This window comes from Nerophis lumbriciformis, linkage group LG35, assembly GCF_033978685.3.
Source record: "Nerophis lumbriciformis linkage group LG35, RoL_Nlum_v2.1, whole genome shotgun sequence".
NCBI classification, from domain to species: Eukaryota; Metazoa; Chordata; class Actinopteri; order Syngnathiformes; family Syngnathidae; genus Nerophis; species Nerophis lumbriciformis.
Genome location: NC_084582.2, coordinates 15,487,671 through 15,514,165, shown reverse-complemented (window position 1 = coordinate 15,514,165; position 26,495 = coordinate 15,487,671). Strand labels below are relative to the sequence as shown.

Below are 26,495 nucleotides of genomic sequence, written 5' to 3'. Positions count from 1 at the left end.
AAGCAACTAATTAACGGTGAATATGTTCCCCATACAAAGTGTTACCAAACAAATACAATAAATAAGTATATAGAGACAAACTGTAATAACTTGAAGTAAATAATGACGATTAAAAATCAATTACCAACAAAAAATAAAAATAAAATTAACTAAAAACGTACTTTTTTATATTTGCATAGTATATATATATATATATATATATTATTATTATTATTATTAATGTTGTACCTACAAATCTTTATATAATTAGAAAGGGTGCTCCTAAAGAGGTAGGCATTTTTTTGGAGGTCTTAAGAAGGTAAGAAATACAAGCATGTGTGTGTGTGTGTGTGTGTGTGTGTGTGTGTGTGTGTGTGTGTGTGTGTGTGTGTGTGTGTGTGTGTGTGTGTGTGTGTGATGAGGAAATTGGTTCTGAAGATATTCAAACATGGAATGATCCAGACTGTTATTAATAACGATACACACTGGTCATTTTACTTCATAAGACAAGTAGAAAGTAAGAAAATAATCCTCTGTAGGGCCGCTCCTCCCTAAAAGCAGACTGGGTTCTGTGCGTAGAGCCAAAATGTGTGTATTAGCGCTTCATATGTACTTTTACCGCAGACGTATTCCAAGCCGCTTCCTGCTCCGTCATTGATAAGAATATATTATGACATAATGGTCTCAAAAAGGGGTGGTACTGGGGTCGAATCCCAGTTGAAGTATAGTTGAAAGTTAATGATATTAAAATGTGTGCTGTCAAATGATTAAAAAAACAAGCGATTAATTAATTATGATTTGTTATAAATTAATCACTTTTTTAATCTCACCTAAAAATGTTAAGAAAAGCCCTCAACTTTAGATATTTTCATTTCAATTCATGACATTATTATCAAAATAGTTATTTAAACGACAGAAAAGTGTATTTATAAAATAATTTCTTGTTTTTAACATACTTTTACAGATACAGTCTGGTGTGCAAAAATAAAAGATCAGGTCCATATACAATGTTGAAGTTAAAACTTAAAAAAAAGCATAAAACTATTTTCTCTGCGATAAGTAATTCATGTTGATCTTGTTATTTTTTCCTCTGCTTGAGAAAAAAAAAATAAAAAAAACATCAATCCCAGTGCTCGTGCACATTACCAATAGTGGTTTAAGAGAACACTTTCAACAAATCTATATTTGTCACAATTGCATGGTCATCTTTGTAAGACGGGTCGGAAGAAATATTGGCTTTAATTGTTTTTCCTGACTGTCAATGACATACGTCTTATGTACCTACATTAATGTGCAACATTATCTAATTTTTTAAACCTTATTCAACGCAAAGTTAATTATTAACGAGTTTTGGTTTTATTTTGCACAACATTAAAACATTTTACTCCATTTTGCACTGATTTGAAGTATAACGTACACATCATATTGATTTTGAATATATTGTACACATTGTACATGTAATGTATTATTATATTGATTTTAAATATAATGTACACATTGTACATTTAATATATTATTACACATATTTTAAATATAATGTACACATAATTGTGCATGCAATTTATTACTATAATAATGTTAAATATAATGTACACATAATTGTACATGTAATATGTTACTATAATAATTTCAAATATATTGAACACATAATCCATCCATCCATTTTCTACCGCTTGTCCCTTCGGGGTTGTACGTGTAATATATTACTACATGATTTTAAATATAATGCGGTGCGATGCCAGGGGGAACACGCTTTCTTTGCCGTACCAGAACATGATGAAGGGTATGTAGCACTTGGCTTCACTGTAAACACGGTGGGAGACGAGGAAAGACCGGTGTGTTGTTTTCTTTAATGTTAATGAGATCCCAATGTCATGCAGATGTATAGTTATAACAATTTAAGGGGTGGGGAATATTTGAGAAGCACTGGTATAAAGTCATATTAAGGCAGAAGTGACACCATTTCCCCATAGCTTATCTAATAGAGCGATGCACATTACTCTAAAAAACAAAAAACAGTGCCTTAAAAACAAGAAAACATTAAAATTTATATTTAATCATAAACACACTTCTGATAGTCCTTCATTATGAATATTTCCCACTATTTGTTAGATATATTTCATCAGATCCCCGCTATTTAAAGTCGCTAACACCACCGGCCAAGTTTCCTGACAGAGTGAGACCTCTTTATCGCCTATCTTTGTGCCGCATGGCGGTAGTGTTGTTGCTCTCACTCAAGCACAAGAAGATATACAGAGACAGTAACGTTAGAGATGAAAAATTAGATTAACGGGATAAAAAGACATGCACTAAATATTACTCTAGTAAATTGACGATTTGACATCCTTAATTAAAATAATTTCCCACAAAAAATATACATATTATGTTAACTATAATATAAAAAAAAATCTCTATGAATTGGCTTTCATAAAAAAAAATAGTTTGACACAAATAGAAAGTGTCAAATTTTTTTTTTTTATTATAGGGAAGCTTCAAATAAAATAATGCCTAGAGCCCCAGCTTAGCCTGGGCGGCCCTGGGCATGTTTTAAAATGACGCCGTATGTCAGGTGTGTGAGAGGCAGGAGCGACCAGTGACTTTTCATCCTGCTTAAATGATACACACGCCTACAGCTAGATGGCAGCAGTGGTCACACTAATCAACGGGCTTCCTCTTTTGAAATGTTATGAAATGAGTTGATGAATTGTACAGATAAATACTATACATAGTATCAGGTTCTCTATAGTATTTAGATTTGGGTAAGGAGGGGGTGTATGTCCTCTAGGGAGGAGTTAAAAAAAAGTATTCAATTGATATTTTTTTCTTAATTCAATAAAGGGCCACACACTGAAAATCAACGGATGCGCGGAGGATGCGGGAGGTCAATTGAAAGTTTTTTCATTTTCAAAATGAATACAATATTTTTTTAAATTGTATTTATTTATTTATTTTCAAAACAAAAGTGCCTACGTGTCAATTTTGAATGAATGAATGAAATGAGTTTATTTATTTTGTGTGATCAATTTAACAGCACAGATTGTACATATTAACAATCATACACATACACACACACAAAAAGAAAAGAAAAGGAATGACCGAAAAAGGAATAGGCTGAAGTCGAGGCTTACATTTGCCTATCCTATACATTTACTGAAAATTAGATTGCCTGGAACATCAATGCTCAAAAAATCAATGGGATGAAAGTAGGGCTGCAACAACTAATCGATTAAATCGATTATAAAAATAGTTGGCGATTAATTTAGTCATCGATTCGTTGGATCTATGCTATTCGCATGCGCAGAGGCAATTTTTTTAATTTTTTTTTATAAACCTTTATTTATAAACTGCAACATGTACAAACAGCTGAGAAACAATAATCAAAATAAGTATGGTGCCAGTATGTTGTTTTTTTTCCAATAAAATACTGGAAAGGATAGAAATGTAGTTTGTCTCTTTTATCCAATTATTAATCGAAGTAATAATCAACAGATTAATCGATTATCAAATGAATCGTTAGTTGCAGCCCTAGATGAAAGTAATTGTTACTATATTTTATAATTTTCTATTATTTTACCTTTCAAGGCTTTCTTAAACCTTAACAAATAACTCCATGTCTTCAACTCATCACTGAGCTTTTTCCACCATTTAACTCCTATAACTGAAATACATTTGTATTCACCATTTTATATTTTGGGCTATTAGTATCAACATTTGAACTATTTCATGTTACATAACACATGTTTGCGCTTCTATACAAGTTTTTTTTTATTAGTAATCCACTGTTTAAAAATAGTCCATAGATTTTACCATTACGTTTTGGGTTGTTTTTACACTGAATTACTGTAAATTGAAAAATAGTACCACGTTAATTTTTACAGTGAAATTCTGGCGACTGAGCTGCCAATTTTGTTTATTTTTTTACCATAAAATCTATTGTCTTTTATTGCAGTGTAGTGTTTTTAGAATGTGTCGCGGGCCGTTGAAAAATTAGCTGCAAGCCGCACACGTCCCCCGCGCTTTGGACACCACTGCATTCGAGTAATGGAGGTGTTGTGAATGATGCATTTCAAATTATTCATTGTGATGATGTCATCCTTCACAGTCATTTCATGTTCTATACCGCTTTAGGGTCACAGGTGAGCTGGAGCCTGTTCCAGAGGACCTGGGGCTATAGTACACCCAGGTAGTTGCTTGTCAGTTACAGCAGTGGTCCCCAACCACCGGTACCGGTCCGTGGATCGATTGGTACCGGGCCGCACAAGAAATTAAAAAAATTAAAAAATATATACTGTATATATTTTTAAATTAAATCAACATAAAAAACACAAGATACACTTACAATTAGTGCACCAACCCAAAAAAACTCCCTCCCCCATTTATACTCATTCACACTCATTCGCACAAAAGGGTTGTTTCTGTTATGTCTGTGTGATCATGTTTTGTTTCGGTTATTTTCGGTTTGGTTTTTGGACTCTTTGTGCACTCTTGTTTGTTTTGTTTCCATGACAACCAATTAGTTTTCACCTGTCCTCATGTCACGCACCTGATTCTTTGGACTCACACACCTGTCATCAATCATGTTCAAGACTATTTAAGCCGATAGTTGCCAGGAAGTCAGCCTGGCGACATTAACTCTGTTTGACTTCTGCTACCCATGTTACCCATGCTACCATAGTTCCATGCAAAGTGAGTTTTGTCTATATTCTTGTCACAGTAAGTGTTTATTTGTTTCATGGTCATAGTTTTTTGCCCAAGTTCTAGTTTTTGTTTCATTAGTCAAGTTTGTTCTCCGCCTTTGTGCGCACCTTTAGTTTTGTACCTTTTGTTAGTGTTAAAATAAAATCATGTCTTTACCTGCACGTCTTGTCCACTCCAACCTTCCTTGCAACTCGGGAAAACGAACATCCCATAGACCAGTGGTTTTCAACCTTTTTTCAGTGATGTACCCCCTGTGAATTTTTTTTAAATTCAGGTACCCCCTAATCAGAGCAAAGCATTTTTGGTTGAAAAAAGAGATAGAGAAGTAAAATACAGCACTATGTCATCAGTTTCTGATTTATTAAATTGTATAACAGTGCAAAATATTGCTCATTTGTAGTGGTCTTTCTTGAACTATTTGGAAAAAAAGATAGGTTTTTATTAGGGATGTCCGATAATGGCTTTTTGCCGATATCCGATATTACGATATTGACCAAACCCTTAATTACCGATACCGATGTCAACCGATACCGATATATACAGTCGTGGAATTAACACATTATGCCTAATTTGGACAACCAGGTATGGTGAAGTTAAGGTCCTTTTTAAAAATGATAATAAAATAAAATAAGATAAATAAGTTAAAAACATTTTCTTGAATAAAGAAGAAAGTAAAACAATATAAAAACAGTAATGAATGAAAATTAGTAAAATTAACTGTTAAAGGTTAGTACTATTAGTGGACCAGCAGCACACACAATCATGTGCGCTTATGGACTGTATCCCTTGCAGATTGTATTGATGTATATTGATATATAATGTAGGAACCAGAATATTAATAACAGAAAAAAACAACCCTTTTGTGTGAATGAGTGTGAATAAGTGTAAGTGTATCTTGTGTTTTTTATGTTGATTTAATAAAAAATAAAAAATAAAAAATAAAATAAATAAATGAAAAACGATACCCTGCGATGAGGTGGCGACTTGTCCAGGGTGTACGCCGCCTTCCGCCCGATTGTAGCTGAGATAGGCTCCAGTGACCCCCGCGACCCCAAAGGGAATAAGCGGTAGAAAATGGATGGATGGATGGATGGAAAAACGATACCGATAAAATAAACCCCGAAATTATCGGACATCTCTAGTTTGGATTTTTGAATTGTTGCTATTTTTAGAATATTTGAAAAAAACCTCACGCACCCCTTGGCATACCTTCAAGTACCCCCAGGGGTACGCGTACCCCCATTTGAGAACCACTGCCATAGACCACGTCCTGACAGTTTCTTTCTGTTATTAATATTTCTGGTTCCTACATTATATATCAATATATATCAATACAGTCTGCAGGGATACAGTCTGTAAGCACACATGATTGTATTTTTTTATGACAAAAAAAAAAACAACAAAAAAAAACAAAACATCCCCCCCGGTCCGTGGGACACATTTTCAAGCGTTGACCGGTCCGCAGTTACAAAAAGGTTGGGGACCACTTAGTTACAGGGCACATATAGACAAACAACATATGTTATTTAAAGTCTCTAAGATGCATGTTTTGGGGAAGTGAGTAGAAGAAGAGAGAGAAGATTTCATGACCTGCACGTTGTCCTACCTTGCACCACCGTGTACGAGGCTTCTACAGAAGACAGGTTAGTGACGACGGTCACGTCGTCATCTCTGCTGGAGCTCTCGATGTCGATGGTGATGGAACGCTCGATCTCACGATGGAGACTTGTTACCATGCCCGTGGGGTACGTCACGTTGGTCAGGCGACCCTCGCTGTCATACCTGGAAGAGGACAGGATTGTGCATATGCTGTGAACACACTTGGCCTCAAAATGGATGCACAGTTATTTGCCAGAGAGGGAGCATTCAGGGAGTTGCCTGCAGTTTTAAAACCCACCACCAGGGGTCAGTGGAATACTGTGCAAGAAGTAAGAGAGCTGTATAAGCCTATTTACTTACTGGTAAAAGGTGGTCCAGCCGGTCTCATCAGCTTTTGTAGCGAGCAGGCCTGTGCTGCCGCTGTAACCCATCAGAGCCACCTCTTGGCCCATGGCTGACACACTGCGCAGCCCTCCGCTGGGATCCAGCCCCAACGTCACCACTTGATTCTCTGGCAGGAGAACCAGTCGGAGCAGGCCTGCTCCTCCTCCCTGACCCAGACCTTCCCTCCTCACTTTAACGGAATTATTGCAATTGTCCATCAGGCTGGTCAACTCGCCATCTGCACTGTAGGTGAAGTTATAAAGTGGCTCTCCGGTCACAAGGCTAATGGTTTGGATGTGAAGCCCCTCCGCATTAAAGACATACAGCTCCTGTTCCCGAGGAGACGCCACCTCATATTGCGGGCCCCCAGATCCACTGTAGCCCGGACTAGAGATCGCAGGTCCGGGCCGGTTCGCTCGCACGCCTCTGATGCGTATGTTGTTGAGATCGGCGATGAAGAGCGTTCCATCGGGGGACACAGCCAAGGAGGTGGGAGAGTTCAAGCCGGCATCCGGGGCGTAGCCGTCGTCGCCGTAGAAGCAGTTGCAGTTGACGTCGTTCTTGCAGTCGCAGTCGGAAGCGGCTCCGGCCAGGAGGGAGATTTCTCCATTGGTGCTCACCTGTCTGACACGGTTAATCTTTTTCTCATCGGTCTCAGCGATGTACAGAATGCCGGTGTGGGACAGAGCGATGGCTGTGGCGCTCTCAAGGGCAGCGTGGATGGCCAGCTTGCTGAGGCTGTAGTCGATACCTGGCACCTGGCAGTGCATAGGCCGGCCTGCTATGATGCTCACCTGTAAACAACAACAGCATATTTTCACAACCTGAAGAGTATTAGCTCAGCATAAGAACTCGGTTGAGTGGAACTTTAAACACTGTTGAGGAATCAGAATTATATCAAAAGTAACAAAAAACTACCGTATTTTTCGCACTATAAGTCGCAGTTTTTTTCATAGTTTGGCCAGGGGTGCGACTTATACTCAGGAGCGACTTATGTGTGAAATTATTAACACATTACCGTAAAATATCAAATAATATTATTTAGCTCATTCACGTAAGAGACTGGACCAGTAGTTCTTAACCTGGGTTTGATGGAACCCTAGGGGTTCGGTGAGTCGGCCTCAGGGGTTCGGTGGAGGGCAAAACACACCCGACTCATCGTGTAAATACAAACTTCTCCCTATCGGCGTATTACGGATACGGCAACAGCTGACTTGCTGGTGTGTAATTTGTTGTGAGTTTATGCACTGTGTTGGTTTTGTTGTTTGAACAAGTTAATGTTCATGCACGGTTCATTGTATGCACCAGTAAAAAAACATGGTAACACTTTAGTATGGGGAACATATTCACCATTAATTAGTTGCTTATTAACATGAAAATTACTAACATATTGGCTCTTAACTAGTCATTATTAAGTACTTATTAATGCCTTATTCAGCATGGCCTTATTATAACCCTAACCCTCTAACCCTAACCAAATAACTAAAAATGTTGTCTTTATTACTTAGAATATGTTCCCCTAGTGTCCAAATAACTCTAAATTAAGTCTTTGTTACTTAGAATATGTTCCCCATACTAAAGTGTTACCAAAAACATATAACTTTGTTTTGAATTTGAAAAAAAAAAAAACATTTTATTTTTCACTAAAGAAGGCTCCGGTGAATGCGCATATGAAACTGGTGGGGTTCGGTACCTCCAATAAGGTTAAGATCCACTGGACTAGACGTATACAATTTCATGGGATTTAGCGATTAGGAGTGACAGATTGTTTGGTAAACGTATAGCATGTTCTATATGTTATAGTTTTTTGAATGACTCTTACCATAATATGTTACGCTAACATACCAGGCACGTTCTCAGTTGGTTATTTATGCTTCATATAACATACACTTATTCAGCCTGTTGTTCACTATTCTTTATTTATTTTAAATTGCCTTTCAAATGTCTATTCTTGGTGTTGGGTTTTATCAAACAAATTTCCCCCAAAAATGCGACTTATACTCTAGTGCGACTTATACATGTTTTTTTCCTTCTTTATTATGCATTTTCGGCAGGTGCGGCTTATACTCCGGTGCGACTTATACTCCGAAAAATACGGTAGTTGACTATATCAGGGGGGTCCAAAGTATGGCCCTAACTAATTTTGATAACACTTTATTATGGGGAACATATTCTAAGTAACAAATACTTAATCTAGAGCAGGGGTAGGGAACCTATGGTTCTCGAGCCAGATGTGGCTCTTTTGATGACTGCATCTGGCGCTCAGATAAATCTTAGCTGACATTACTTAACAGGATAAGTACTGAATAATTCCACTGGTAATCACAGTGTTAAAAATAACGTTCAAAATACAAAACATTCTCATGCATTTTAATCCATCCATCCGTTTTCTACCGCACCTGTTCAAGAAGTCGCATTAATGGTAAGAAGTATTTTATTTATTATTGGTTAGCTTCAGAATTACAATGTTATTAAAAAGAATGAGAGACTTATTATACTCTAAAAATGTTGGTCTTACTTAAAAATGCACGCATTTAGTTGTATTCAATGTTAAAAAAAATATTATATGGCTCTCACGGAAATACATTTTAAAATATTTGGCTTCCATTGCTTAAAGGTTCTCGACCCCTGATTTAGAGGGTAACACTTTAGTATGGGGAACATATTCACCATTAATTAGTTGCTTATTAACATGCAAATTAGTAACATATTGGCTCTTAATTAGTCATTATTAAGTACATATTTATGCCCTATTCTGCATGGCCTTATTATATGGGGAATATATTCTAAGTAACAAAGACTTAATTTAGAGTTATTTGGACAACAGGGGAACATATAAGGGTTAGGGTTAGGGTTAGGGTTACTAATAAGCAATAATTCTGAGGTTATTGAGGGAATACTCTTAGTTAATGGCTTACTGGTTGTGTAATAAGGCCATGCAGAATAAGGCATTAATAAGTACTTAATAATGACTACCGTATTTTTCGGAGTATAAGTCACATAGGCCGAAAATGCATAATAAAGAAGGAAAAAAACATATATAAGTCGCGCTGGAGTATAAGTCACATTTTTGGGGGAAATTTATTTGATAAAACCCAACACCAAGAATAGACATTTGAAAGGCAGTTTAAAATAAATAAAGAATAGTGAACAACAGACTGAATAAGTGTACGTTATATGACGCATAAATAACCAACTGAGAACGTGCCTGGTATGTTAACGTAACATATTATGGTAAGAGTCATTCAAATAACTATATCATATAGAACATGCTATATGTTTACCAAACAATCTGTCACTCCTAATCGCTAAATCTCATGAAATCTTATACGTCTAGTCTCTTACGTGAATGAGCTAAATAATATTATTTGATATTTTACGGTAATGTGTTAATAATTTCACACATAAGTCGCTCCTGAGTATAAGTCGCACCCCCGGCCAAACTATGAAAAAAACTGCAACTTATAGTCCGAAAAATACGGTAATTAAGAGCCAATATGTTACTAATTTGCATGTTAATAAGCAACTAATTAATGGTGAATATGTTCCCCATACTAAAGTGCTACCACATTCTTAATACAGTAAATTTACCAAAAAAAACTAAACTGTGAAAAAACAGCAAAACAGCATACCAAAAAGACATAACAAAACATTGGAAGGTTGGATCTAATATCACAAAACTGCCATGCAGGCTGTTTGCCATAGTGTCAGCATTAAAAAATAAGTATTAAATTCATTAGGAAAAACTTAGAATTATGTTTTGTTGCTTGGATGATTTGTTGATGAGTAAAATATGCGGACATTGTTTCCCTGAGACTGCTCTAATAGAGAGTGGTGCACCTATTGGTGATACAGCTCACATTGCGGGTAATATGGCCTGTGTGTGTGTGTGTGTGTGTGTGTGTGTGTGTGTGTGTGTGTGTGTGTGTGTGTGTGTGTGTGTGTGTGTGTGTGTGTGTGTGGTGGGAACAGCGCAGTGCCAAAAGATGGCTTAAAGAAAAACAACAACGACATGGAAAGAGAGTACAAGGCCCAAAGAAGATGAGAGAGGTTTTAATTTAAAACAAAAAAGACATAAGGCCTGATCTACTGAAGGTTTGCGTGCATTAAAACACGTGCACATTGGATAGCACACGCAACTGCTCCACAAAACTTGTGCGAAGAGGATTGTGCCTTTTAAGTGAGCAGAATAAGGAGCGCAATATATTTAGCGTGTCTGCACTGCAAAAACAGAAATCTAAGTAAGATTAAATATCTCAAATAAGGGTGATATTTGCTTATTTTCTGTCTGATAAGATAATTCTTCTCACTAAGCAGATTTTATGTTAGGGTGTTTTACTTGTTTTAAGGGTTTTGGTCCTAAATTATCTCAGTAAGATATTACAGCTTGTTGCTGAGATTGTATGACCTATATTGAGTAAAACATGCTTGAAACTAGAATATCAACTGATGCAAAGCTGTGTCATCAACACTCACAAGTATAAAACTACTTTTTTAAAGTAATAATTTCTTACTTCAAGCATTAAAAAAAAATCATGATGCCGAGCGCATATCATTATGTCAAGATAATGGCACTAGCATTTACTTAATTTAAGAATATTTTTCAACATATTGAGCAAAAAGGTCAAAAATAAATTTCTACCAACAAAAGGGCACATACTTATTTTAAGGTATTTTTGGGTTCATTGAGGTTAGCTAATTTTACTTGTTTTGGAAAGTCTTGACAAGCCAAATTTTCTTGTTCTATTGGCAGATAATTTTGCTTAGTTCAAATAAAATACCCCTAATATTTGTATTTTTTCTCTCTTGTTTTTGAACACTGACTTTTTGCAGTGTGTGTTCATGAATAAGCGGAATATCTTCTGATCATCAGAACAGCCACAACACTGGGAAGAGGAGACGCAAATACAATCATTCAGCATGTGATTTATCAAGGCTGAAACCGTTCTGTGGGTGCTATTTTGCTACTTAGTTTAGCACGTCTGGAAAGTATGTCCAAACTGACAGTTGCGCACATGGCTATGAAAAGAGGTGATTGTCCTGCAAAAACATACGATAGACAGATGATCGTTCATCCTTCGTGTGTGTTAACGTATTTGGACTGTCAAAAAAAAATAAAAAAATACACGTATCGTTTTGATTGTGATTCTACATTGCAGGAAAGGTGTTACAGATTATGAATGTGTGATGTTAGTTCAACAACATTGCACACAGGCTGGAGAGCACAACAAGAACTTGGATGGAAATGAGTTTTTCCATGGGCACACAATGCCGGTAGCACACCCAAACACATCTTTTAAAGGGGAACATTATCACCAGACCTATGTAAGCGTCAATATATACCTTGATGTTGCAGAAAAAAGACCATATATTTTTTTAACCGATTTCCGAACTCTAAATGGGTGAATTTTGGCGAATTAAACGCCTTTCTATTATTCGCTCTCGGAGCGATGACGTCACGTTGTGACGTCACATCGGGAAGCAATCCACCATTTTCTCACTTTCGTCGGTGTGTTGTCGGAGGGTGTAACAACACGAACAGGGACGGATTCAAGTTGCACCAGTGGCCTAAAGATGCGAAAGTGGCAAGAAATTGGACGAAATTTGTTCAAAATACGAGGCTGTGGGGAAAGCCGATGAAATGGTCAGTCGTTTGTTCCGCACACTTTACCGACGAAAGCTATGCTACGACAGAGACGGCAAGAATGTGTGGATATCCTGCGACACTCAAAGCAGATGCTGACATCAACTCCAAAACTGGACGGATCAGCTTTCAGGAAAAGAGAGCGGATGAGGGTATGTCTACAGAATATATTAATTGATGAAAACTTTATTCATTACTCGCGGTTTTACATAAATTATTATACATAAACTGTGTTTACCAATAATTTAGCTTAAAAACATTAATTGTTTTCAATCATTCGAGTACATTCGGGTAGTCTTGTGTAATGCAGTATTTTGTGTCTATTTAGGTATGGTTAACCTGAGTGCTGAAATCGTGGAAAAATATATGTTCTTAGCGCGCCTGAAATGGGCTGTCTGCACTCTCAAAGTGCATGTTGTTGCTAAATGTATTTCATATGCTGTAAACCTAGTTCATAGTTGTTAGTTTCCTTTAATGCCAAACAAACACATACCAATCGTTGCTTAGAAGGCGATCGCCGAATTCGTCCTCGCTTTCTCCCGTGTCGCTGGCTGTCGTGTCGTTTTCGTCGGTTTCGCTTGCATACGGTTCAAACCGATATGGCTCAATAGCTTCAGTTTCTTCTTCAATTTCGTTTTCGCTACCTGCCTCCACACTACAACCATCCGTTTCAATACATGCGTAATCTGTTGAATCGCTTAAGCCGCTGAAATCCGAGTCTGAATCCGAGCTAATGTCGCTATACCTTGCTGTTCTACCCGCCTGTTTGTTTGTATTGGCATCACTGTGTGACGTCACAGGAAAATGGACGGGTGTATATAACGATGGTTAAAATCAGGCACTTTGAAGCTTTTTTTAGGGATATTGTGTGACGGGGAAAATTTTGAAAAAAACTTCGAAAAATAAAATAAGCCACTGGGAACTGATTTTTAATGGTTTTAACCCTTCTGAAATTGTGATAATGTTCCCCTTTAATAGGACGGTCTGCTTTTGCAACACACCCACTCGTAGTACACACAATTTTATAGATTTGCACATATAATCCCGGATTGGGACAAAACAGTGTTGTACAAACCTGGTGGTTCTCAGTAATGCGCAGAATGACATTGTTCTCTAGGACGTAGAGAGAGTTGTCCATGGGGTTTACAGCTAAGTCTGTAGGCCACTCCAGACGTACCTAGCAGGCAGACACACAAGTTTTACATGAAATATATCATTCCATCTAACCAACTTCTATTGCTTTTCCAGATCAGATCTCACTCTGGACTGGGCGTCAGTCATATTGACAGACAACCATTCACACTCACATTCCCTCTGTCACTGAGTGGAGACCAGGGATGCGTGACAAATACGGTACTTTTATAGGTACTGTAGTCTGGGTATCACTTTACCTAAAATCAAACGTCCGGTTTCAGATTATGCACCGTTCAAACACTTGGCGGAGAAACAAGAACTCGGACCACATTCAGCCAAACTGTCTCTAGGTCATGTCACAATTTCTCATGCCAATGAAATTAAAGTTAAAGTTAAAAAGTTAAAGTACCAATGATTGCCACACACACACTAGATGTGGCGAAATTATTCTCTGCATTTGACCCATCATCCTTGATCACCCCCTGGGAGGTGAGGGGAGCAGTGGGCAGCAGCGGCGGCCGCGCCCGGGAATAGTTTTGGTGATTTAACCCCCAATTTCAACCCTTAATGCTGAGTGCCTAGCAGGGAGGTAATGGGTCCCATTTTTATAGTCTTTGGTATGACTCGGCCGGGGTTTGAACTCACAACCTACCGATCTCAGGGCGGACGCTCTAACCACTAGGCCACTGAGTAGGCAAGTAAACTTGATAGAAAACACTCGTAAATTAAAGCTCGACTTTTCCGGAGTGGGCTTTGGCTTTTTCATATACATGCCACTGAATGGCATTAGCGATTTTACACGGCGCTTTTAGCACCTCCAAATTTGGTAATGCAAACCACAACTAAGATCTATCAAACAGCTGGCGTGTAACAAGTACAATACTAACAGTGTAAACACTTTTTAGGGCGTAACATTGGACTAAACATTCAGCTTCATGGCAAACACTACTTCCTAGCTGGGCAACAAATCCAATTCTATACACTACTGCCATCTAATGCCTTGGAATGGCAACTGCATGCAAAGTCTACACTATAATACAAACGAATGAGACTGAGAAAAATAGATAAATAAAAAATAAATAAATATATATATATATATATATATATATATATATATATATATATATATATATATATATATATAACAACTCGACAGCACGTTATCATAATCAGCTAATTTTTTATGTTACATAAAAATGGATTCTAATTTTTAAACAATTAAACATTTATTTATTCATGTATTTATATTATTTATTTATAACGAGCCATACCAAAGACTATAAAAATGGGACCCATTACCTCCATGCTTGACACTCAGCATCAAGGGTTGGAATTGGGAGTTAAATCACCAAAAATTATTCCCGAGCGCGGCCACGGCTGCTGCTCACTGCTCCCCTCATCTCCCAGGGGGTGGAACAAGGGGATGGGTCAAATGCAGAGGGTAATTTCACCACACGTTGTGTGTGAGTGACTATCACTGGTACTTTAACTTTTTGTCCTGGGCATGACTTTAAAGTGCTTCCGGCAGTGGAGGCTCCTCTATGGGGTCTTGGGGCACTAGAAGGTTAACCCCTTTACTACTGTTACCCCAGGTGGCCCTTGGCAAAGGCCTAGTACCTGACTACCCCCTAGCCAGGGATACGGTGAAGACCTCAACGGCGGAGCAGGTGGAAGACGGTAGATTTAAGAACCACCACAACGGCTGCGATGGCAAATGAAGGATGCAGCAGAAAAGGGTCCCCAGTCGTCTTGGACTCCATGCCACTGGACCCTGACCCAATTCTATCAAGGATTGTGTGGTGACTGTCTGTGCACCTAGTCTCCCCACGTTAAACATAGTCACGCACAGGCATGCTCCATAAAGGGATACACCCCTACCAGAAGTATCGTCATACTCGTTCGAGTGATGACTTTAACTTTAACTATTGACACACAAAAGTAACAATATGGATTGCCTGGTGAAAGGTACCCATTCCTTGTGGGGCCTGAACCCACACTGCCCGCACCTGAAGTGAAGACACCTACTATACATGAAACAATCAACACTTTATGCTAATGGGGACAATTTGAAAAGATGCCAAGTCCTCATCTTCATGTTTTAAAGTAACTGAAGTCCTCACTCGTTTTTGAGCCATTCATTTAGCCACGGAGTCTCTAAAGCCCCCGAAATCAGCCTGTCCCACGCTCTCTGGCTGGCTCGGGGCCATCCTATTGTCATAGCTCAGCACTCACCAAGCTGTTATATCATCATCCATCATGCCTTCACCTCTCACATCTTCCCCACTTTTCTGAGCAACTCTCCTACCTGGCTCACGTCCATGCTGGTGTCACAGCTCAGTGGTCGTACGGCGGTCAGATCGTTGGCCCCCAGCAGAGTGGAGATGATGCCGTTTTGGTCCACCTTACGGATCATAGTGGCGTCCACAAAATACATCAGGCCATTTTTATCCACGGCGATACCTGCAAAAGCCAAGATAAGTGCTGTGAGTGATGACTCAATATTCATAATTTACGACGATCTTAAGACATCTTGAGTCAATTAAAGCTCGCTCTTTCCACCTGCAGCAAACGGATAGCAGCCTGAACTGCTGAATAGCGCAATTCCTCGTCGAATAAGAGGGAACAAAGTGGGTGCGGGACTTTTCGATAAGTGTTAGCTTTGGGATGAGTCATCAAATGTGAGTTGTTGCAGTTCCCAAAAGAAGATTGTCGACTGCAAAGAAATTTCAAGCCATTGACTGTTTCCTCACCTTCGTTCCCCCCCCTTGCAATGCCCAAATTTTCCTTTTTTCTTATTTGTTCTAGCCTTTTTTTTTCTCCCTTCCCTTTCGAAGTGGTGCTGTGTCAGCCCTACTATTCTAACAGGCAGCAGACATTCAGACAGGTGTGTTTGTTCTAAGCAACTGTGCTCCAAAATAACTTGCACGCACACTGTGATATGTACGAACAGATGGGGGGCACAGCGAAGGGCACGCAGCAAATGAGAAACAGAGATGGTGAAAGAAAGAGAACAAACAGGCGGCGAGCCAGGGCACGGGGAGGTATATGTGTATAGGAAGTTGTTGTGACAGGTAAGAGTGGCTCATTCTCTTCTTTATGCGCTCCCATCATCTCCAATACACTCACATATATGTATGTACATATATATATGTAAATATAAACGGAATACAATGATTTGCAAATCATTGTATTCCGTTTATATTTACATCTAACACCGTTTCCCAACTCATATGGAAACGGGGTTTGTACATGCATGCTAATTCTGTGTCACTGTAGAGAAATGTGACAGTTTGACATCCTTGACAGTTTGGTGCCAGTGCTCATAGATCCAATATTCCACTAAAATGATCCCATTATTAAATTTAACATTAACCTGATTTATGCCCTGCTTTTTGTCTCCGTCCTTCTAAAGAAAAACAAGAGCACTTGGAGAGCACAGACCTCCTCCGAGGCTTTAACAATAGTTTCCAATGAATTAATTGGGTAAATTAATTATTGTTTTATTTAAAAATAGTGTAAAATGCAATCAGCTCCTAAATTAACTCAATAAATTACAACCTCATTTTATCATACCTGACAGAGGTAGGTCTGATTTTATGTTGTATTAATTAACATTACAATGTTGGATGCCGCATACACAGTAGGTTGGAGTAGAGTTGACGTGTTTTTGTGTAAATTAAGTGCAATCCGGCCCCGGGGGCCATATGGAAATTAGCGTGGCGAATATTAGCAAAAAATAAACCCTTATATTTTTTCCATCAACAAAATTTCAAACTGCATTTAGTTTAGATAATAATGAGTCATATATAGGAATACGGAATCCTTTATTTACATTTGTTTTAACTATTAAATGAACCAAAATATGACTTATCATATTCTTGTGGAAAATATTGGACACAACGTGTTGTCAAGTTTATGAAATGCCAGCCAGTGTGACACCATTGTTCATTTTTTTTTTATTAATGTTTGTATCTGTAATATCAATGAGGGATTTTTAATCACTGCTATGTTGAAATTGTTACTAATATGGATACTGTTGTTGATAATATTCATTTTTGTTTCACTACTTTTAGATTGTTCCGTGTAATGTTTGTTTGTCCTCAATTGCTCTGTTTATTGGTATTCGGAATGTTGCTGGGTCGGGTTTGGTTTTGGAATTGGATTGCATTATTATGGTATTGTTGTGTATTGTTTTGTTGGATTGATTAATTAAAAAAAAAAAAAATCTCATGTACAGTTGGGAAGGGATTCATATGGCTCCATTCCTGGGTGGATTTCACGCAAGAGGAAGGTGAGAGGTTTAATACTTTAGCAATGCAGTCTGCTGGAAATGATGGAAAGCGCTACTCTACATAGTAGCTGACACTCTGGTCAAAGTTGGAATTGCCACAAAACACATTTAAAGATAGCCGTCACTCTAGTGCTGACCGGCACCCCCCAAAACATCATGTTTCATGTTCCAGGTAAACCACAAAAAAATGGGGGTGTGAAGATCCCATTCCTAAAAAGTCTTAATCATCAATACTACTACAGTGGTATAAATAGGATGCATTGCACGAACCATTCTTGCTAACGGTGTCCGATTAGCACCAAAAGTAGCAATCATTTCCCTTTTACACCACTAAAAAGGACACAACTTCAACTACCGCATTTTTCGGACTATAAGTCGCAGTTTTTTTCATAGTTTGGCCGGGGGTGCGACTTATACTCAGGAGCGACTTATGTGTGAAATTGTTAACACATTACGGTAAAATATCAAATCATATTATTTAGCTCATTCACGTAAGAGACTAGACGTATAAGATTTCATGGGATTTAGCGATTAGGAGTGACAGATTGTTTGGTGAACGTATAGCATGTTCTATATGTTATAGTTATTTGAATGACTCTTACCATAATATGTTACGCTAACATACCAGGCACGTTCTCAGTTGGTTATTTATGCGTCATATAACGTACACTTATTCAGCCTGTTGTTCACTAGTCTTTATTTATCTTAAATTGCCTTTCAAATGTCTATTCTTGGTGTTGGGTTTTATCAAATAAATTTCCCCCAAAAATGCGACTTATACTCCAGTGCGACTTATATATGTTTTTTTCCTTCTTTATTACCGTATTTCCTTGAATTAGCGCACCGGCGGTAATTAATTTAAAACCTCTTCTCACTCCGGCGCTTACCAAAGGCATGCGGTAAATTTAGGCATGCGCTTATAAATTTGAGTGTGATGTAAGGATAATCATGACATCGCTTAATGCCGCAATAAAATTTAAAGCACAATGAATCATCCCGGGAGTTCCTTTTGTTTGGGTCTGAAAAGGCAATTATAACGTGACACTCTATTTTTACAAGGGGTCATTCAACAATTACGTACGCATTTTTCTCCAGGATTTTGACCCCAACCCTGTACGTAAAATTTACTATACAAATCATGGTATTTAATTGTGTGCATTTCCCCCCCAGGATTTTGACCCCCAACCCCACCCCCCTTTGCATACGTAATTGTTGAAAGGCTCCCAAGTGCCTGCGTTATAACACAGCGGTGCAGTGATATATAATAATAATTATAGTGATATATAGTGATATACTGTATAATAATAATATATCACAATAATAATTGTGATATATTATGCTGGATGTTGCACACAGGACTCTGGACATATGTTATGTAGATCTATGCATATATTTATGTTAAACTATGTCACCAACATTAAAACAATTTTATTGTTTTGTAAGTAGCGTGCACACATTAGCATTTCTAAAGATAAGTTTACTTGCGATTGGTTTTGGCAGCATGTCGTCTGCGCTAATGTGCCGGTGTATAAATGCCAGTATACACACAATAACGATTGAAAATGATGCCTTGAAAAGTGACGTGTAACTCGTGACATGTCACTCGTTTTGTACTGTATACCAGTGCAAAAAATAAGCTGAATGAACATTTGCAATACCGCGAACTGCCGGGTAACGCTAAAAACGTAGTAGGTACGTGACTTACCCGGCGGTAATTCTAGGAATGCGCTAATTATTTTGCGAAACGAGTTTGACCCTGCGAGGCATGCGCATACTATATACCCGGCGGCAATTCAAGGAAATACGGTATGCATTTTCGGCCGGTGCGACTTATACTCCGAAAAATACGGTAATAAAGCCTTTCCGTACAAAATAACATTGATGCACGATAACACAGTCAAAAAATATAATTGTAACAACAACAATGCATGCTGGGAAACACTTGTCCTCAGACACAGGCTCAGACCTGCCGACTCTTTCGGATTCTGCGGAAGACTCCCCAGCCCTGTCGCTGCACGATTTACTAAACTGCCCGACCATACGCTGCAAACTTCCTGCCTTGCTACTACAGTTTTACGACTTAAAGTCGTGAAATATATTCCAAAAATAACGACTCAGCTGAAATTAAAGTGTTTGGATAGGGATTTTTCGAAGAAATGGGGTGAAAAGCATGTTTATTTCGCCGCGGCAATTTAGCCACCAATATGTCACCAGAAATCAAAGCTAAGATGAAGAGGGCAACTTCAAATCTCAATAATGATTGATGTGGATGGATAAGTTGCATATTTACATTTTTAAAGTGTGGTTTTCGATTATTTCAGGCCGGGATGTTAAATGGATGACGAGGAGGTTGTCAATCAACAATCACTTTATTAAAATGGGGAAAGCGTCTCTCTCCCAAAATGTCTACCACTGTGTTTCCGCACTTAGTCTTCCACCAATCACAATACATTTACAGACTCTCAGGCTGTTAGGAAAAGTGCCTTTTCAAGCACAAACAAACATAAACTTAGATATTTAAAAAAAAAAAGCACATTTCCTCCACACGAGTGTTTAAAAAAATTGCATCAAGTGCATCAGTTAAAATAGAAAAGTTTTGCCATGTACATTTTGTCCAGACTAAAAAACCCAAACACAGATGACTAACACATCTGATACCTCTATTTAAAAACAGCGCACACTTACAAAACGTCCAGGAAACAACGTTATTGTTTTGTTAATAGCCTGTGTATGCATTTTGTCTCCTGTGTACTGATTGAGGCATTAAAAAACAAAGAAAACAAAAACATGGTTCTCGCCCGGAAAAGGGTGGAGTGCCATCTCCGGGTTGGGGAGGAGATCTTGCCCCAAGTGGAGGAGTTCAAGTACCTCGGAGTCTTGTTCACGAGTGAGGGAAGAGTGGATCGTGAGATCGACAGGCGGATCGGTGCAGCGTCTTCAGTAATGCGGACGCTGTATCGATCCGTTGTGGTGAAGAAGGAGCTGAGCCGGAAGGCAAAGCTCTCAATTTACCGGTCGATCTACGTTCCCATCCTCACCTATGGTCATGAGCTTTGGGTTATGACCAAAAGGACAAGATCATGGGTACAAGCGGCCGAAATGAGTTTCCTCCGCCGGGTGGCGGGGCTCTCCCTTAGAGATAGGGTGAGAAGCTCTGCCATCCGGGAGGAACTCAAAGTAAAGCCGCTGCTCCTCCACATCAAGAGGAGCCAGATGAGGTGGTTCGGGCATCTGGTCAGGATGCCAATCGAACGCCTCCCTAGGGAGGTGTTTAGGGCACGTCCGACCGGTAGGAGGCCATGGGGAAGACCCAGGACACGTTGGGAAGACTATGTCTCCCGGCTGGCCTGGGAACGCCTCGGGATCCCCCGGGAAGAGCTGGACGAAGTGGCTGGGGAGAGGGAAGTCTGGGCTTCCCTGCTTAGGCTGCTGCCCCCGCGACCCGACCTCGGACAAGCGGAAGAAGATGGATGGATGGATGGATGGAAAACAAAAACAACAACTAATAACTAATTAGTTAATACAGAGACAAGAAACTGCGCACTAAAACTAATCCACAGCAAAGGTAGCATAAAGCGGCAATAATCTGAATGCTTTGTGCATTGAAATGTGGATCGACAAAGACTACAAGAAAAAGCGCCTTTGCAAAATTGAAAATAATGAAATCCATTACCCGCCGTTATCCTCATTCATCATTTGATTACATACAAGTCGGAAGAATGAGATCAATCAGAATAAATGAATGTAATGGCGGATCCGTAATTATGACTAAATATACAGTTTGCTGGCTCGACGTGAGCTCATTTCACCTCCTCTCATGCTGCTCACCTTTCGGGCTCATAAGTGTAGCTTCAGTGGCTTTGCCGCCGTCGCCGCAGCGTTCATCAAAGGGCAGGCACTGCTCTCCAGTCCCAGCCACCACCTCGGCGTTGTCAGACAACAGGCGACCACCCGTTAATGAACGAACACGGTAAATTCGTCGGGAGTTGGTGTCGGAGATGAACAAAGCCCCAGATAATGGATCTATTGCCAGGAAATACTTATGGGTTGGATTATTGCTGTAGGACAACAAGATACGACATGATTATGTCAACATCATTGTATGTTTTTCAATCATGTTTTCATGCACGTTTAATTAGCATGAACTTTAGATCAAATGGTCTTACCTGTGTCTGAAATCTTTGTTCCTGTAGGGAGAAAAAAACACAAAACAAAAGTAGTAAAGGTCTTCGATGCATCATTCTTCTACATTTTTGATACCTCAACATGACGTTATGTGTTACCTCTAGGGATGTGGGAAAAAAAATCGCTGTGCGATTCAGAATCGATTCTCATTTTTTAAAAATCGATATATATTTTTTTTAATTATTATTTTTTTAATATTATTATTATTATCATTTTTTTTATTTTTATTAATCAATCCAACAAAACAATACACAGCAATACCATAACAATGCAATCCAATTCCAAAACCAACCCAGCAACACTCAGAACTGCAATAAACAGAGCAATTGAGAGGAGACAAACACGACACAAAACAAACCAAAAGTAGTGAAACAAAAATGAATATTATCAACAACGGTATCAATATTAGTTACAATTTCAACATAGCAGTGATTAAAAATCCCTCATTGACATTATCATTAGACACTTATAAAAGAAGAAAAAAAAAAGAACAATAGTGTCACAGTGGCTTACACTTGCATCACATCTCATAAGCTTGACTACACACTGTGTCCAATATTTTCACAAAGATAAAATAAGTCCTATTTTTGGTTCATTTAATAGTTGAAACAAATCTACATTATTGCAATCAGTTGATAAAACATTGTCCTTTACAATTATAAAAGCTTTTTACAAAAATCTACTACTCTGCTTGCATGTCAGCAGACTGGGGTAGACCCTGCTGAAATCCTATGTATTGAATGAATAGAGAATCCTTTTAAATCGGGAAAAAAATCGTTTTTGAATCGAGAATCGTGTTGAATTGAAAAAAAAAAAAATCGATTCTCGTGACCCCAAGAATCGATAATGAATCGAATCGTGGCACACCCAAAGATTCACAGCCCTAGTTACCTCAGTTCCAGGATGCCGGTGGTGTTCAGGGATGGGAAAACCCTGCGTACAAAGTTGAGGTCCCCTACGTAAAGGCTGCCGTCGATGCCCATCGCCAGGGCAACTGGTGCCAGCAGCTTATTGCCGTCGGCAAGGCCATTGCAACTGGGGCAGGAGATACTGCGTCTGCGGCCATTACCCATGACGCTCGTGATGACCGGAGGCTGCTCCGTCACAAAGACGTTTTCTCCGCTTCCCTTATGAAGAATGCCTGCACATACAGATCATACATACCAAAATTCAATACAGTATTTCATCGGATGTGGAAATAAACCATATTCATTGACGTGTGCGGTATAACAAAATACTTTTATGATGATTCCAGCAAGGAGTAAGTAATAATTGAGCTTTTTTTGCTCTTCCTGTTGGTGAATATAAATTGTTAGTGAGGACCCTGCATTGGAGTCTACAGCGGCGTGGTGCAGTTGGGAGAGTGGCTGTGCCAGCAACCTGAGGGTTCTTGGTTCAATCCCCAGCTTCTACCAACAAAGTCACGTCCGTTGTGTCCTCGAGCAAGACACTTCACCCTTGCTCCTGATGGGTCGTGGTTCGCGCCTTGCATGGCAGCTCCCGCCATCAGTGTGTGAATGTGTGTGTGAATGGGTGTGGAAATAGTGTCAAAGCGCTTTGAGTGCCTTCAAGGTAGAAAAGCGCTGTACAAGTATAACCCATTTACCATTTTATTTACCAAAACATGAGCTAAAAAAATCAAAGAAGGCAAGCAATAAATGTACAATGGTACCTTGTCGCAAAAAGCTGCTGCCTGACCAGGGCTCAGAAAATCTGCAGAGACTCCTCCCACCCCCACCAAGGACTGTTTTCACTGCTGGACTCTAGAACAGTGGTTCTTAACCTGGGTTCGATCGAACCCTAGGGGTTCGGTGAGTCGGGCTCAGGGGTTCGGCGGAGGTCAAGACACACCCGACTCTTCGTGTAAATAAAAACTTCTCCCTATCGGTGTATTGCGGATACGGCAACAGCAGAAGTCAGACTGATTTGCAGGTGTGTAATTTGTTGTGAGTTTATGCGCTGTGTTGGTTTTGTTGTTTGAACAAGGTGATGTTCATGCACGGTTCATTTTGTGCACCAGTAAAAAAACATGGTAAAACTTTAGTATGGGAAACATATTCACCATTAATTAGTTGCTTATTAACATGCAAATTAGTAACATATTGGCTCTTAACAAGTCATTATTAAGTACTTATTAATGCCTTATTCTGCATGGCCTTATTATAACCCTAACCCTCTAACCCTGGCCCTAACCCTCTAACCCTAACCCTAACCAAATAACTCTAAATTAAGTCTTTGTTACTTAGAATATGTTCCCCATACGAAAGTGTTACCAAAAACATATAACTTTGTTTTGAATTTGAAAAAAAAAAAACATTTTATTTTTCACTAAAGAAGGGTTCTGTCATGTCTGTGATCATGTTTTGTTTAGTTATGTTTTGCTTGGTTTTTGGACACTTTTTAGTTATTGTCTTCACTCCCTTTGTCACCATAGTAACCATTAGTTTCACCTGGTTCACATCGTCATGTCACGCACCTGTCTCACGTTTTCACATTTTGAGTCACGCACCTGTTTTCACTAATCATGTCATCACATTCATGCTCTGCACTCTTGACACACTGCTTACTCTGTCCAGGTCATAGTTCATGCTGCTCTTTTCTTGCCACGTAAGTTTTTTGTTTATTCAAGCCACTGTTTTGTACCTCCGCCGTGAGCGACTTTTGTTTGTTCCTTTTTTCCAAAGTTCTGCCTTTGTGTGAGTTTTGTTTTATTAGCCAAGTTTGTTCCCCGCCTTGTGCGCGCCTTTTGTTTATACTTTTTATAATCTATTATTAAATCATGTATTTACCCCCACACCATGTCCGGTCCAAATCTTTTGCACAATGGGAAAACAAACCACGCCAAAGTCCAAGCTTTGACAGGTTCGGTGAATGCGCATATGAAACTGGTGGGGTTCGGTACCTCCAACAAGGTTAAGAACCACTTGCTCTAGAAAGAGGTTCTGCAGCCTCCGTAGCAGAACCTCCCGGTTCTATAACAGCTTTTTCCCTCAAGCCATAAGACTCTTGAACGCATCATAATAATCCCTTCAATTCCCCCCCAAAAACAGATTAACTGGCTGGAATATAAAGACATTATACATACATCCATAAACGTGGATGCATATGAAAAAGTGCAATATATTTATCTGTACAGTAATCTATTTATTTATATCTGCACCTTATTGCTCTCTTTTATCCGGCACTACAAGGAGCTAATGCAACTAAATTTTGTTCTTATCTGTACTGTAAAGTTCAAATTTGAATGACAATGAAAGGAAGTCTAAGTCTAAGTTCAATTAAGAGTGTGCTGAGGTAAGAGCTGTCTCTCGTCTAATTGTTATGCTTTACGTTGCAAGCAAAAATGTAGTTACAAGCACCCCCAACATAAGTTGCCGTCGCAAATGTTACAGTGAAAACCGTAAGATCCGCCCAAAACATTTGGTCTTACATGCTAGGATTAGTTTACAGCTAGAGATGGACATAACTTAGTTTTTCCAACCCTGGGAGGAAAGAAAGGCACTGTAAGGTCAGTGCTGAGAAGAAGTGGATGATATTCATTGACTTAAATAAGGAAATAATCAAAAACATAATTTTTGCGCTCCATCATCAGACGGCTTAGTGAAGCAGTCAGAACATATCACTGCTAAAAGGAGGTAATAATGCCACGTAAGGATTTCAAAATGTTATCTAAAAAGTGCGCAACTATACATGAAAATATGGAGAAGCTGCTGATGGTTCACAAAACTACAGTAGTTGTTTGTGGTATGTTCTCTATTGTATTATATTTATTTTTATTTTTTGACGTGTCAAGAAAATACAAAGATACATAGGTGAAGGTGTGCAGACTCGAGCTGCAGTCGGTGGGAGCTGTGGAGTGAAAAGGTGCCGGACGACTCTGGGTCAGTCTGCGTTCTCAGTGAAGGCCTCACATCTGTGGAACTCTCTTGCCACTGGAGTTAAAGTCACAGTCGGACATTAAACTTTTCTCCACAAAATTTAAAAAGTGGCTTAAGGAAAATCAGAAGTGTGAGCACTAGAACTGGATGTAGCATGGATAGATGGGGCCAATTATTTACAACGTGTTTTTATTTTTGTACTCCTCTTAATCCTTTTGTATGTGTTCTACACTATTCTCAACTTTTTTTTAAAAGCCTAACCAGGGACGAAGGTTGCAAATTAGCCTGTGGCTAGAAGTCTTATGTCCTTTGACATCGATTACCTGTGGGTAGCAATGTTTAATTGTACTGTCCCTGTCAAATAAATACATAAATACAAATAAATAAAATATACAATATTTATTATCTAAAAGTTTTTTGTTTTTTTAAAGGCATGTTACATGTTAAAATTGTGTTGTTTGGGGGTGGGGGGGGGGGGGGGGGGGGGGGGGGGGGGTCAAGGACCAATTAAAGGAGCTGTTACCAACTTGCTCACAGTAACATTTTTCAAAGCAAATAATATAACAAGAACACTGTTGGCTCACTTGTGTTACCATTAGTGGTTTAACAAAACATACATGTGTTAAGTGTCATGTCTTTTGATCATGTTTTGTTTTAGTTATGTCCTGTTTGGTTTTTGGTCATTTAGTTCCTGCTTTTTCAC

The 26,495-nt window shown here is 38.9% G+C and overlaps 1 protein-coding gene across 5 annotated transcripts in view; it reads right to left on the bottom strand.

Moving 5' to 3' along the window:
- The window catches only part of tenm2a (teneurin transmembrane protein 2a), a 737,482-nt gene that overhangs the window by 25,904 nt on the left and 685,083 nt on the right, over positions 1 to 26,495 (bottom strand). For all 5 annotated transcript variants that reach the window (XM_061928107.2, XM_061928109.2, XM_061928108.2 and 2 more), the window contains 7 exons: positions 22,806 to 23,055; positions 21,896 to 21,916; positions 21,558 to 21,787; positions 15,744 to 15,898; positions 13,380 to 13,481; positions 6,637 to 7,454; positions 6,284 to 6,459 (listed from right to left, as the gene is read on the bottom strand). In XM_061928107.2, coding sequence (XP_061784091.2) covers positions 6,284 to 6,459; positions 6,637 to 7,454; positions 13,380 to 13,481; positions 15,744 to 15,898; positions 21,558 to 21,787; positions 21,896 to 21,916; positions 22,806 to 23,055 — 1,752 coding nt within the window. The remainder of the gene's footprint in view (positions 1 to 6,283; positions 6,460 to 6,636; positions 7,455 to 13,379; positions 13,482 to 15,743; positions 15,899 to 21,557; positions 21,788 to 21,895; positions 21,917 to 22,805; positions 23,056 to 26,495) is intronic.